This window comes from Heptranchias perlo, chromosome 20 (genome assembly GCF_035084215.1).
Source record: "Heptranchias perlo isolate sHepPer1 chromosome 20, sHepPer1.hap1, whole genome shotgun sequence".
NCBI classification, from domain to species: Eukaryota; Metazoa; Chordata; class Chondrichthyes; order Hexanchiformes; family Hexanchidae; genus Heptranchias; species Heptranchias perlo.
Genome location: NC_090344.1, coordinates 41,216,708 through 41,231,839, shown reverse-complemented (window position 1 = coordinate 41,231,839; position 15,132 = coordinate 41,216,708). Strand labels below are relative to the sequence as shown.

At 45.1% G+C, this 15,132-nt stretch overlaps 1 protein-coding gene across 2 annotated transcripts in view; it reads left to right on the top strand.

Annotated features, from left to right (window-relative positions):
- The first annotated feature begins 7,679 nt into the window (after window positions 1–7,679).
- Window positions 7,680–15,132, top strand: part of LOC137335742 (receptor expression-enhancing protein 1-like) — a 40,278-nt gene continuing 32,825 nt past the window's right edge. Inside the window, exon 1 of one of the 2 annotated variants that reach the window (XM_068001071.1) lies at window positions 7,680–8,251. In XM_068001071.1, the coding sequence (XP_067857172.1) occupies window positions 8,220–8,251 (32 nt within the window). In that variant the 5' untranslated portion in view covers window positions 7,680–8,219. The remainder of the gene's footprint in view (window positions 8,252–15,132) is intronic. The other variant, XM_068001072.1, reaches the window with a different exon arrangement.

Sequence of the window (15,132 nt, the reverse complement as noted above, 5' to 3'; positions counted from 1 at the left end):
TTACACCCCTACAGTATCTGCATTAGGCGGGTAGTTTTATTTTATTATTTGTTCTTGGGATGTGGGTGACACTGGTAAGGCAGCCCATCCCTAGATGCCCTGAGGGCATTAAGAGTCAACCACATAGTGTGGGACTGAGGTCCCGTGTAGGCCGGACCAGATAGGGTTGGCAGGTTCCGTTCCCTAAAAGGCGTTCGTTAATCAGTTGGGTCTCCGTGACAATCAGGTACATTGTCCACTCCATCCACCACCTTAAACATTCACTCCTTCCACCAACGGCGCACCGTGGCTGCAGTGTGTACCATCTACAGGATGCACTGCAACAACTCGCCAAGGCTTCTTCGGCAGCACCTCCCAAATCCACGACCCCTACCACCTAGAAGGACAAGGGCAGCAGGCACATGGGAACAACACCACCTCCAAGTTCCCAAGCCACCGACTCCATCCCCCTCCCTCTTCCCAGCCACTGCCTGAGGCTGATCCAGACAGTTCACAACCTTGGCATCCTATTTGACCCTGAGATGAGCTTCCGACCTCTATAGCCTCTCCATCACCCTGACCACCTACTTCCACCTCCGTAACATTGTCCATCTCCGCCCCGCCTCAGCTCATCTGCTGAAACCCTCAACCATGCCACTGTTAACTCCAGACTCGACTATTCCAATGCTCTCCTGGCCGACCTCCCGTCTTCCGCCCTCCGTAAAGTTGAGCTCATCCAAAACTCTCCTGCCTTCGCAAATATACCTTCGTCGACAGTGCTTTAAATCTGTCAAGTAACTGCATAGCACCTGATGAACCATGCTCCCAAATCTTTGCAAGAACAGTTTTAATGTAAAGCCATATATGTGTGTGTAACTTTGTCTCGTGTGTGTTTCTGTGCTCTACGAGTTAACTGAGGAAGCGTGTATATGTAAATTATATCGTAACTCGCACCAAGTCCCATTCACCCATTACCCCTGTGCTCGATGACCTACATTGGCTTCTGGCCCGGCTAACTCTTTGACCAAGCTTTTGGTCACCTGTCTTAAAAGCTCCTTACGTGGCTCAGTGTCAAATTTTGTTTGACAATTGCTCCTGTTAAGTGCCTTGGGACGTTTTACTCCGTTAAAGTTGCTGTATAAATGCAAGTTGTTGTTGTTCAGAACTAGCAGAATGGAAGCATACACAAGGACAACTATTCAGAGCAGAGCAGTGAGTTCCCTTGGTGTCTTGTCAACATTTCTTTCTCAACGACCAGAAGCTGGCCATTCATTTCATTTGCTGTTTGTGGGATCTTGCTGGGCACAAATTGGCCGCTGCATTTAAATATATAACAACAGTGACTACACTTCAAAAGTAATTCATTGGCAGTGAAGCAGTTAAGAACAGCCTGAGGACTTGGTAAGACACTTTATAAATGCTAGTTCTTTCTTTACTAATCACCTTTGCAAAGTGCAAAACGATGTAGAAGGCAGGATAGGAGTGAGATGGGGGTGGGGAAGATGCGGCTCGAGCTCTGCGATTTTTCTTTCCTCCTGGAAAAACATCACTGAAAATTCCAAAACCTTTAATAATTAATGTCCCATGAGAGACAGATGTGAATAGGGGAAAAAAATGGACATTTTATTTTAAAATCCAATCTTTTTGGTTTACCTTCCAGAAATGTTGAAATAGCAGGCTCAAGAACTGGAGTACCCGGTCCAAAATTGGACAGGTCACCCTGGGCCCATGTGTTGCAGTGACATTTTGGGAATGGTTGATCTACCTGCTATCTTAGGCTTCATCAGGGTGGCAGATGATGTTGGATGTTGGATGCTGGACTGATAATCCAGAGAACGCAAGTTCAAATCCCGCTATGGCCGTTTGTGAATTTGAGTTCAGTTATGAAATTTGGAATAAAAAGCTGATAGCAGGAGTGACCATGAAGCTGTTAGGGTGTTGTGAATATCTAACTGGTTCACTTATGTCCTTTAGGAAAGGAAACCTGCTGTCCTTACCCGGTCTGGCTTATATGTGACTCCAGTTCCATGCCAATGTCCTCTGACCTCTGAAATGGCCTAGCAAGACGTTCAGGTCACCGTCACATTTTCATGGCAACTAGGGATGGGCAATAAATGCCGGCCTAACCAGCGACACCCACATCCAGAGAATGAATTTTTAAAAAAGATAGGGCAGATAATATAACGGTGGACGTCTGAGACGCTTCAATGCACCGGGCGCCTGCTGCCCATATTAACAGCGTAAAGGCCTAGTGTGCCCCAATGCAAGCAGGGCACAGGTTGTAAGCTTGGCTCTTTTGGGCCCCAGTTTTGATTTAAATTAAGCGACCACCCCATAATGTGTAGTGGTGCAGCCAGACAGCACCTGTTGGGAACGGACACTGAAGGGGACACTGAGTTTTTTGCGTCCAGCAGTTCCTCAACACATATGCTGCTTACCCAGTGCCCTCCGACTGTTGCCACCTTCATGTCTTGAGGCAGAATGAGCAGCCAGTAGCTTTTCAGCTGCTGGTGCCTGACATTGTGGTTGTGGTCAAAGATGTAATTTGTACAAAGCAATTAATGGGACCTGTGCTGTGTGCAAATTGGCTGTCATGTTTCCTACATTACAGTAGTGAATTTAATTCAAAAGTACTCCATTGGCCGTAAGTTGCTTTGGGACGGCCTGAAGTCCTAAAATATAAATCCAAGTTCTTTCTGCTTGCTCAGAGTATTGTGTGCAGTTTTGGACACACACAGGTGAGGTGCCTGAAGATTGGAGGGTAGCAAATGTTGCGCCTTTGTTTAAGAAGGGCGGCAGGGAAAAGCCTGGGAACTACAGACCGGTGAGCCTGACATCTGTAGTGGGTAAGTTGTTAGAGGGTATTCTGAGAGACAGGATCTACAGGCATTTGGAGAGGCAGGGACTGATTAGGAACAGTCAGCATGGTTTTGTGAGTGGAAAATCATGTCTCACGAATTTGATTGAGTTTTTTGAAGGGGTAACCAAGAAGATAGATGAGGGCTGCGCAGTAGACGTGGTCTACATGGACTTTAGCAAAGCCTTTGACAAGGTACCGCATGGTAGGTTGTTACATAAGGTTAAATCTCACGGGATCCAAGGTGAAGTAGCCAATTGGATACAAAATTGGATTGACGACAGAAGACAGAGGGTGGTTGTAGAGGGTTGTTTTTCAAACTGGAGGCCTGTGACCAGCGGTGTGCCTCAGGGATCGGTGCTGGGTCCACTGTTATTTGTTATTTATATTAATGATTTGGATGAGAATTTAGGAGGCATGGTTAGTAAGTTTGCAGATGACACCAAGATTGGTGGCATTGTGGACAGTGAAGAAGGTTATCCAGGATTGCAACGGGATCTTGATAAATTGGGCCAGTGGGCCGATGAATGGCAGATGGAGTTTAATTTAGATAAATGTGAGGTGATGCATTTTGATAGATCGAATCAGGCCAGGACCTACTCCATTAATGGTAGGGCGTTGGGGAGAGTTATAGAACAAAGAGATCTAGGAGTACAGGTTCATAGCTCCTTGAAAGTGGAGTCACAGGTGGATAGGGTGGTGAAGAAGGCATTCGGCATGCTTGGTTTCATTGGTCAGAACATTGAATACAGGAGTTGGGATGTCTTGTTGAAGTTGTACAAGACATTAGTAAGGCCACATTTGGAATACTGTGTACAGTTCTGGTCACCCTATTATAGAAAGGATATTAATAAACTAGAAAGAGTGCAGAAAAGATTTACTAGGATGCTACTGGGACTTGATGGTTTGACTTATAGGGAGAGGTTGGATAGACTGAGACTTTTTTCCCTGGAGAGTAGGAGGTTTAGGGGTGATCTTATAGAAGTCTATAAAATAATGAGGGGCATAGATAAGGTAGATAGTCAAAATCTTTTCCCAAAGGTAGGGGAGTCTATAACGAGGGGGCATAGATTTAAGGTGAGAGGGGAGAGATACAAAAGGGTCCAGAGGGGCAATTTTTTCACTCAAAGGGTGGTGAGTGTCTGGAACGAGCTGCCAGAGGCAGTAGTAGAGACGGGTACAATTTTGTCTTTTAAAAAGCATTTGGACAGTTACATGGGTAAGATGGGTATAGAGGGATATGGGCCAAGTGCAGGCAATTGGGACTAGCTTAGTGGTATAAACTGGGTGACATGGACATGTTGGGCCAAAGGGCCTGTTTCCATGTTGTTAACTTCTATGATTCTACCATTGTAGAACATTAAAGCCAGAGAGAGCATATGGTGTAGATTGACCAGGATAATACAAGTGTTGAGAAACTATAGTTATCTGTAAAGACTTGAGATATTGGGACTTTTTCTGCTAAAGCAAAGGAGGAGGAGATTTAATAGAGGTTTTTTAAATTGCAACGGGTCAATGGGGAAAGACTATTTTCCCTGTTTGGGGAGTCAGTGATGAGGGATCACCAACTTAAAATTACGATCAGAAGACTAAAGAGGCAAGCTAAGAGAAATGTTTTTACTCAGTGTGCAAGTTCAGTTATTTCCTTCAGGGAGCAACTGAGGCAGCGACCATGGCAATATTTAAGGGAAAAGCAGATAAATATATGAAGCACAAGGTGATCCAGGGCTAAGGGGCGAGAACAGGGCAGTGGGGTAAGTATTTGATTGTTCAAGTAAAGAACTAGCACACTCGCAGTGGGCTGACTGTAAACTAACAACGGTTCTGTTTGAACAACCTGGGCTAAGTTGCCTTAAAACCAAGAGCAGGAAGCTTGAGAAACTCGGCATCACCACCAGCAACGACCAAGCTTCCCCTGGTACCACGGTTGCAACCACAGGGAAGTCTATTGTCAATTTATCCGACCACACCCTTCAACCAGACGAAATCGAAGTTCTCAGCCGAGGGCTCAATTTCTGCCCCACTACCAAAATGGACCCCACTAGTCTCGCGGCGGACACAGAGGAATTCATCAGGAGAATGAGGCTCCGGGAATTCTACCACAAACCCCAAGATTTCAGCAGCGAACCCAATGAGACAATCGACGATCCGGAACAGCAGACAGAGGGATCCGCGGTACAGCAACCGAAGAGGAAAGAGTCAAACTGGACTCCTCCGGAGGGTCGCTGCCCTCAGCTGGACATGTATGCTCAAGCTGTCAGGAAATGCGTCAATGCCAGATTCATCAGCCGCACTCAGAAGACAGTCCAGAATGTCACCCGAGCACAACGCAACGCCATCAACGCTCTCAAGACCAACCGCAACATCGTCATCAAACCAGCGGACAAAGGAGGAGCCATAGTCATACAGAACAGAACAGACTATTGCAAAGAAGCATACCGACAACTGGACAACCAGGAACACTACAGACGGTTACCCGCAGATCCGACCAAAGAACACACCCACCAGCTCAACAAACTGATCAAGACCTTCGATCCAGACCTTCAAAGCATCCTACGCATTCTCATCCCACGTAATCCCCGCGTGGGAGACTTCTACTGCCTCCCAAAGATACACAAAGCCAACACACCCGGACGTCCCATCGTATCAGGCAACGGAACCCTGTGTGAGAACCTCTCTGGATACATCGAGGGCATCCTGAAACCCATCGTACAGGGAACCCCCAGCTTCTGTCGTGACACTACAGACTTCCTACAAAAACTCAGTACCCACGGACCGGTTGAACCAGGAACACTTCTCACCACGATGGACGTCTCGGCACTATACACCAGTATCCCCCACGATGACGGCATCGCTGCGACAGCATCAATACTCAACACCAACAACAGCCAATCTCCGGAAGCCATCCTACAACTCATCCGCTTCATCCTGGATCACAATGTCTTCACCTTCGATAACCAGTTCTTTACCCAAACACACGGAACAGCCATGGGGACCAAATTCGCACCCCAATACGCCAACATTTTCATGCACAAGTTCGAGCAGGACTTCTTCACTGCACAAGACCTCCAACCAACACTATACACCAGATACATCGACGACATTTTCTTTCTATGGACCCACGGCAAGGAATCACTAAAGAGACTACACGATAACATCAACAAGTTCCATCCCACCATCAAGCTCACCATGGACTACTCCTCAGAATCAGTTTCTTTCTTGGACACACGAATCTCCATCAAAGACGGGCACCTCAGCACCTCACTCTACCGCAAGCCCACGGACAACCTCACGATGCTCCACTTTTCCAGCTTCCACCCTAACCACGTCAAAGAGGCCATCCCCTATGGACAGGCCCTGCGAATACACAGGGTCTGCTCAGACGAGGAGGAACGCGATGGACACCTACAGACGCTGAAAGACGCCCTAGTAAGAACGGGATATGACGCTCGACTCATCGATCGACAGTTCCGACGGGCCACAGCAAAAAATCGCATAGACCTCCTCAGGAGACTAACACGGGACGCAACCAACAGAGTACCCTTTGTCGTCCAGTACTTCCCCGGAGCGGAGAAACTACGCCATGTTCTCCGCAGCCTTCAACATGTCATCAATGAGGACAAACACCTCGCTATGGCCATCCCCACACCTCCACTACTCGCCTTTAAACAGCCACCCAACCTCAAACAGACCATCGTTCGCAGCAAACTACCTAGCTTTCAAGAGAACAGCGTCCACGACGCCACACAACCCTGCCACGGTAACCTCTGCAAGACATGCCAGATCATCGACACAGATACCACCATCACACGAGATGACACCACCCACCAGGTGCATGGTTCATACTCCTGTGACTCAGCCAACGTTGTCTACCTCATACGTTGCAGGAAAGGATGCCCCAGAGCATGGTACATTGGCGAGACCATGCAGACGCTGCGACAACGGATGAACGGACACCGCGCAACAATCGCCAAACAGGAGGGTTCCCTCCCAGTCGGGGAACACTTCAGCAGTCATGGACATTCATCCACCGACCTTCGGGTAAGCGTACTCCAAGGCGGCCTTCGAGACACACGACAACGCAAAATTGTCGAGCAGAAATTGATAGCCAAGTTCCGCACCCATGAGGACGGCCTCAACCGGGATCTTGGGTTCATGTCACGCTACACGTTACCCCACCAGCGAACAAATGTTATCTGTTTTTAATATAATGGGTCATTTGCTGGCTCTCTCTGCCTTCCGGATGTTTCTGCCTCTCTCTGTGTTTTTTTTTCTCTGTTTTTTTTCCCTGTTTGTTTTTTTGTTGAATGTGTATTCGGAGGTTCTGCAGGTAACACCTCTCTGTCTGAACACGGTGATTGCCTTGGCAACGGGCAGTTGCAGGGGCAGTCTGTAAACACCATGTATTATTCAATATGTATAAATGCGTAGGCTTCAAGGAGATCTTGAAACATTTGCCTGAGGAAGGAGAAAATCTCCGAAAGCTTGTGAATTTAAAATAAAATTGCTGGACTATAACTTGGTGTTGTAAAATTGTTTACAATTGTCAACCCCAGTCCATCACCGGCATCTCCACATTAAGGAAGGGGCAAAGAGATGCTGCTTCATTCAGTACTTCACTGCTAATTCCAGTTTGCAGCAAAAAAAACCGCTCAATTTTCAGCCCAACTTGTTTGCCTGGCGCCGGGATCAGGTGCAGTTTAAAAACCTGATCAGAAAAGTCAACTTTTGCAACACGTCACTGTTCATTTTGAAGACAGAACAAACAACGCTTCCGATCACGTGCTCCCCAGCGCGCAGGCGCAGACAGGTGTTCGTCCCTGAAACAGTGTAAAAAAAATCAAAAGACAAAGCGGACCTGGTGGAAACAAGCGGGAGACGTGCGTTGGGTTGTGAGGAACGCGGACCGGTTAGAGGCAATTGGGGATAAACCTGCGCGCGCACACACCACGATCCCCCCCCCCCCCACCACCAAATCCAGAGAAAGCGGACGGGGGAGGAACAATCGGGAGGGTACTTTCTCCCTGCAGAAAGCGGACCGATTAGGGGAACTCGGGACACAACAACCGGCCCCATCCCCAAGAAAAAAAGTAATTGGGAGGCACAGTTCGTAGGGAAAGTGGTCAGAGACCACACCGTCTCCAAGAGGCGAGCGGGCGAAGAAAAAAAAGACAGCCCGCGTAAGCAGCTGCTGGGGGGGGGGGTGGAGGAAACTTTCCGGCAAAGCGGACCGGGTAGAACCAACCAATGCACTCATTCCCCCTTTGGTGAATGCGGACCGGGTAGAGGCGGCTGGGCCCGGGGATCCGCCTGGCGCGCGCCGTTTTCAAACTGCCGGGACGGTTGGTTTGCATTTTCAAAAATCACAAGAGACGGTGCAAGCATGGTGTCGTGGCTCATCTCCAGGCTGGTGGTGTGAGTATGGAGCTGTTCTTTTGTCATTGTGCTTTAAATTGTGAGGCAATGAGTGCAACCCCTGTCACTTTTTTAAAAATTAATAATAATAAAGTTATCACTTCCTATAAACTCTCAAGTTTGCTGTGGGGTTGAAATTGTTGAGGAAGTTGGGTGACAGACTTTTTTTTTAAAAAAACAATATATAATGTTAATTTGTTTCAATTATTATAAAACCAAATGCTTAAATGTTAAAAGTTTAATCACTTTCAAATCAATAAACTTGGTTTCACTGATATTTTTCCAGCACATTTGTCAGCCGTTATCCTTTTTTGCAGCTGCCACATGCTGGACACCAATCGAGTGGCTATCGACTTTAGAAATAACAAAAAAAACACCGTCTGAAAAATGTCTTTAACTTATTTAAAATGTTCAGCGGGAACTGGAACGTTGTGGTACCGGGTTAAGTACTTTCTGAGTAGCAGTGTTTCTGAAGTGCACTTGTCCTTCGAGGTCTCCATGTCAGTGGCGTCTGCCCACTTCATCAGAACTATTTTCTTTTAAATCGCCCCTTTTTTTTGCATTAAAATCCTCAATGGGCCTGTGCTTTTAGTTTTTTTTAAAGGGACCGACTGGTAACACCGTGCGGATTCAGTGGTTAGGGTTGTCACTCGACGCGTCCGGTTGAAATGTACAACCCTAATGCACTGCCCATAATGCAGGTCACCTCCAATATCCAAAAGCAGGTGAGAAAGATCAGATAAACCTGGAAGTTAGGCGAGACCTCGGGTTTTTGAAGGCCTGCGCTTTCTAGGAAGAAGCAAACAGCGTTGGTATGAACGAGAATGAGGCAAGTTTTTACATGGACGCATCTAGTGAATGTAGAGGCTTTCAAAAACCCCCACGCTTTGTGTCCCTTTACTTCCAGATTTATCGTGTCCTCTCACCAATTGGATATGGGCACATTGGCCACTTCTTTATTTCAAGAGTAATGTTGTGCTTGTTCTGTCAGACTTGATATCAGCACACCATGTCACAAGTCAATAAGTGGGCTAGTAAATGAATTACAGCCAGTGTTTATTGTGCAAGCTCAAAGCTGCATCTACAAACAGCTGTTTGTGTAAGGTCCCAGGAAAGCAACTTTGTTCATTTGAGTTACAGCACCTTTTTATTGCAGACCAGTGACATTTTTTAGGTTACTCATTCTGTTGAGTTGTTCTGCAACCCTGGGCCCTGGAGTATGACTTTTAAACTTGGTGTGCAATAGGGATCAAGTTGTAATTTCCAACATGAATGAACATTGCCTGATTAGCAGTGTCTTGACTCAGTGTTGATGAATTCAGCCAACAGTTCAAGGATAAACCCAGTAACTACAGGCCAATCAGTTTAACCTCAGTAGTGGAGAAACTTTTAGAAACGATAATCCGGGACAAAATTAACAGTCACTTGGACAAGTGTGGATTAATGAAGGAAAGCCGGCACGAATTTGTTAAAGGCAACGCGTGTTTAACCAACTTGATTGTGTTTTTTGATGAGGTAACAGAGGGTTGATAAGGGCATTGCGGTTGATGTGTATAAGGGTGTCCAAAAGTCATTTGATAAAGTGCCGTATAATAGGCTTGTCATGAATGTTGAAGCCTGTGAATTAAAGGGCGGAGCATGGATATGAAATTAGCTAAGTGATAGGAACCAGAGAGTAGTAGTGAATGGTTGGTTTTTTTTTTCAGACTGGAGGGAGGTATACAATGGTGTTCTCCAGGGGTCGGTACTAGGACTATTGCTTTTTCTGATATATATTAATGACTTAGACTTGGGTGTACAGGGCACAATTTCAAAATTTGCAGGTGACACAAAACTTGGAAGGGTAGTGAACAGTGAGGAGGATAGTGATAGACTTCGAGGATATAGACAGGCTGGCGGAATGGGCGGACGTGTGGCAGATGAAATTCAATGCAGAAAAGTGTGAAGTGATACATTAGGAAGAATGAGAGGCAATATAAACTAAAGGGTACAATTCTAAAAGGGGTGCAGGAACAAAGAGATCTGGGGGTATATGCGCATAAATCGTTAAAGGTGGCAGGCCACGTTAAGAAAGCATACAGGATCCTGGGCTTAATAAATAGAGGCATAAGAGTACAAAAGCAAGGAAGTTATGTTGAACCTTTATAAAACACAGTTCGGCCACAACTAGAGTATTGTGTTCCGTTCTGGGCTCCGCACTTTAGGAAGGATGTGAAGGCCTTGGAGAGGGTGCAGAAAAGATTTACTAGAATGATTCCAGAGATGGAGGGACTTCAGTTATGGGCATCAACTTTGAAGCTGGGTTGTTCTCCTTAGCGCAGAGAAGGTTGAGAGGAGATTTGAAAGAGGTATTCAAAATCATGAAGGGTCTGGACAGAGTAGGTGGAGAGAAACTGTTCCCAATGGCGGAAAGGTCAAGACCCAGAGGACATAGATTTATGATTGGCAAAAGAACCAAAGGCGACATGAGAAAAAACTTTGTTACACAGTGAGTGGTTGTGATCTGGAATGTACTGCCAGAGTGGGTGGTGGAGGCAGATTCAATCGTGGCTTTCAAAAGGGAATTGGATAAGTATGTGAAGGGAAAAAATTTGCGGGGCTGAGGGGATAGGGCAGGCAAGTGGGACTGACTGGATTGCTCTGCAGAGAGCTGGCATGGACTCGACGGGCCGAATGGCCTCCTTCCGTGCTGTAACCATTGTATAATTCTATTCTATGATTCACTGGGACCTATCAGTTTTGTTAAACTTTCAGCTGATCGATGAGTCATAGATTGTAAAAAGGTGATCTGGTCTCACCAGGTCCACGCTGCTTTTGTATTTGATAAAATATCAGCCAGTAAGTTTTTGTTTTTATCGCCTTCACAGTTAAACCTCCATTATCAAACTCCTGTCACTTGCTATTCTGGTGAAATCTACTATAATTTTTGCAGAACAGACCCTTTTTGTGAGACACTGCCTCATTGCACAGCTTTTGTTAGGTGTTGCACTTGCCTTCATTCCAATTTTTAGACTATTGATGTACCATATTGAGGGATCCTTGATCATCCACCAATTTTCATTATCCACTGTTGGCGAAGGGGAAATGAGGGAAGTGCCCTCTCGTAGTGTGTAACAGATGTTCCACCAAACCGTGAATGTGTTCAATCAGTAGATTTGAACTACTTGTATATATGAAACACCATGTTGTCACACAATTTGACAGTGGAGGCTCTGTCAATCATATACTCAGTCGTTAACAGTTGTGTGTTGATAAAAGAAAAGCTGCCTGATGGCAATCAGAAGAAAAACTACTTGCATTTATATAACTCCTTTTAACAACCTCAGGATAACCCAAAGCACTTTACATCCCATTAAGTACTTTTGCGGTAGGGTATAGGGCTAGAGGAGATTAGAGCTAGGAAGAGGTGAGTCCATAAAGCAATCTAAACATGGGGATGAGGATTTAAAATTTGAGGTGTTGAGTCTGGGAGCCAGTGTAGTTCAGACAGGGGTGGTGAGTGAGCAGCAGGGGCAGTTAAACTGATTGTGGATTTGGCACCAAGATTTAAAAAAAACAAACTCCTAACACGTCGGTGGTGAGTGGAGAGGGCTGCGAAGAGGGATTTAAGGACAAAGTGGAGAAAATAAACTGGTACTTTAGCTGTGCAGGATGATCCTAGAATAGTAGGTGGTTTTTGCAGAGGAGAATAAGTCCTTGTAGCGTTTGCCTGATCTGGCTGGACCAAATCAATGGATGGCTAAGCCAGTTACACTCAAGTCTGCACCTCTTGGACTTGAGGGAGCAAAATGGGTGCCATACCACTGGAATCGACAGTGATAGGATCCACTGACGGTTTTGCTGAGGATGAGGGCATCAAAGGTGGAAGTCAGGGTGTGGTTGAGCAAATGAATGGCTACAGAGTTGTTGTGGTGAATGGAGAGCCAAAGGCTGGGCAGTTGGGAGTTTGAAAGTGTGGTTGTAAATCAATTGGAGGAAAAGGTGTGTTCTTTTTTTTTTCCCCCTCCTCTTCCCTCTCACTTCCCCCCCCCCCCCCCCAGAAGTGGATGCAGAAGGAAATGGGGTTGGAAGGGGCTAGAGGGGTGAGCTTGGTGAGGGATACAAGAGTGGTCAGAAATGGCTGCACCAGTGAGTGAGACCACAGGAGATGGCCAGGTTGAGAGGGTGGCCATAAATATATGCATTTTTTTCTACAGAATATAGGTGTCAATACGGTACAGCATCTGTAAAGATTGTATGATCAGTGAACTTTTTGTTGCACTGGTGAGATATTTGCTTTCCCAACTTGCTTCTTTCTGCAGTCAAAAGCAAAGCACTGTGGATGTTGGAAATCTGAAATCAAAACAGAAAATGCTGCAAAGCCTCAGTATGACAGGCAGCATCGATGGAGAAAGAAACAGAGTTAACGTTTCAGGTCGAAGACCTTTCGGCAGAACCTTTGGCATTTCTGACGAAAGGTCTTTGACCTGAAACGTTAACTCTGTTGCTTTCTCCACAGATGCTGCCTGACTTGCTGAACTTTTCCAGCATTTTCTGTGTATTTCTTCAGTGCCTATTTTAAATAATTAGCTTGTACTGAAGGAGAAAACCAGCCATGTAAGTCCAAAAGTACTAAAATAATTCTCTAGCTTTCACAATGCAGACAGCTTTCAAGTGACAGTACACCTCCTCTAAATGTCATTTGGGCTATTATAATGTAAAATTATTTTGAATCAATAAATATCTTATCAACCGAAAAACTGCAGCTTGAACAATCTCCTGAAATAATTTGAATTGCTCAGACTAAGGTCATGCAGAATCTGGCTAAATAACATGTTAGAACTTTTTTTGTTCTCAGGGTTTTAACAGATCTGTTTCATTGGCCTCAGTCCTTCCCAAAAAACCCATTTTGTAACAGAAATCACTAAGATTATTAAAGGTTAAGTGTAGCTTCCAGCCCTGGTCTGTGCTGAGTTAGCTGATCTCAACTGGGACACCATTTTGGACATTTAAATCGGCCTGTGTGTCCCTGCACCAAAGAAGAGAAGAATCAGCCAAGGTTCTCAGTTCTGATGACTGTCCAGTTACACCTGCGGGTGTGGACATTGCTTGAGAACTCGCAATGGCATCCGCCATAGATGGTGACCTGGTGACAGTTAACTGAGCTCCCACATGAAGAATTGTTACTCGAGTGAGGTGCTGGAGGGCTGAGTATTGCACTGATTTGATGTTATGGGGAGAGATAATTCTAACTTCATCAGACTGCCTTATTTGGTTTGCTAGTGGACATGTTGTGTTCCTCTACCTGCTGAGAAATAAAGTTATGTCCCATTGTGAAAGAGGCGTGTTGCATGCAGCTTTCTGTAAGTAATCATGTTAGAGCATAATTTCATAAAAAGGGAGAACTGTAGAAAATGTCCCTCTGTCTTCCTCCAACCAGTAGTCCTAAAGTATAAATCTTGGCTGCAAAGTGGTGACCGAAATATGGTGTGACGTATTAAATACAACAAAACGATTGTGATCACCAAGTACCTTATGCCTTCCTCTGTTCAAGGTTGCTAAATAAATTTATTAACAGTGAGAATAAGTGCTCTGGTGCTATTTTTCATACTACATTCATTCTATGCAGTGGGAGTTGTTCTGTAATGTGAGACAGTCTCCCTAGTGCCAAATTTCCCCTTTTTATAATGCAACACTAATTTGACATGTTTGTTTCGTATAGTCACCTTTGCAACTTGATTCTGCTCTTGGAAGTTCTCCAATATCAAAGGAAGGTCCGTACAGGTGTACAATGTGGAAATTGCATTGCTGGCCTGTACAGGTGCGTTGACAGCTTAAGGAGCATCCAGTTCTACTATTGTGGGTCTGTGCCTTGATCATCTCCTTTTAAATCCAGCACTGCAATGCAAGGAGGCTGTTAGTTTCCAATGGTCTGGATGAAAAGTAAACTTTTCTCTTTCTGTAGTACAATTTTGAGCAATTTGCTGTAGGAAGAGTGTATATATGTAAACTGTCAACAACAACTTGCATCTGTAGAGCACTCTTCACATGAAAGGTTGCAAAGCACTATACAAAGCTGAAGGACAAAAGGGAGCAAAATTATGAGGCTTTTGAAGGCAAGGACAGGGGTAGTGACGAAAAGGGAATTGTTCTGAGGCTGGCTTCCCGGTAACGTTAATAAAAGACAACAGTCACAAAGCAACTCTTTATTTGAGGTCAGCACATTTTAACATTGTGGAGTAATGTTTATAGTCATTTGCCAGGAACCTATCTAGAGAATAATTTGGTAAATAGTTGCCAAAGCCATAACCAACATTGATATCCCCATGGGGCTTACTAGGCCTGTCTCCAAGCGTGAAAGATGCACCGGAAATGCACAGGTTGTGCAACTGTCACCAACAATATCCATCCCCTCATGGCTGAACTCCAGTGAATACACACACAGCCCAGCTGTATCAAGAGTAACACAATCCAAATGTACATTCTGGAGAGGGTGACATAGCTCCTCTTGGGCTGTGCTGCTAAATACTATACAATTAGACAGGTTTACCCACCTAAGAATGAGCCATGAAAATATTCACCGGTACTATATCAGTGTAATAATATACCCTGGTATTGTGTGACAATCTTTTTTATTGTTAAAATATTTTTTATGGCATTTTAAAAATAGTTTTACGTGCACCATTTAATTGTTAAATGTTTGCCAGCCACTTTTCTTGGTTGAAAACAGGTTGCAAGTTCAATGTTTGGTTTCTTGAAATAAAATGTGGCAGGGCGAGGGTGGAAAAGCCAATTAAGAAGCAAAATGTGTAGTTGCTTTTTTTGGCACAGCCTGTTGGTGTATCTGTGCACAAGTGGCAGGATTTAGATGTTTGCTTTTGTTGCTGATGTCAGCTGCACGG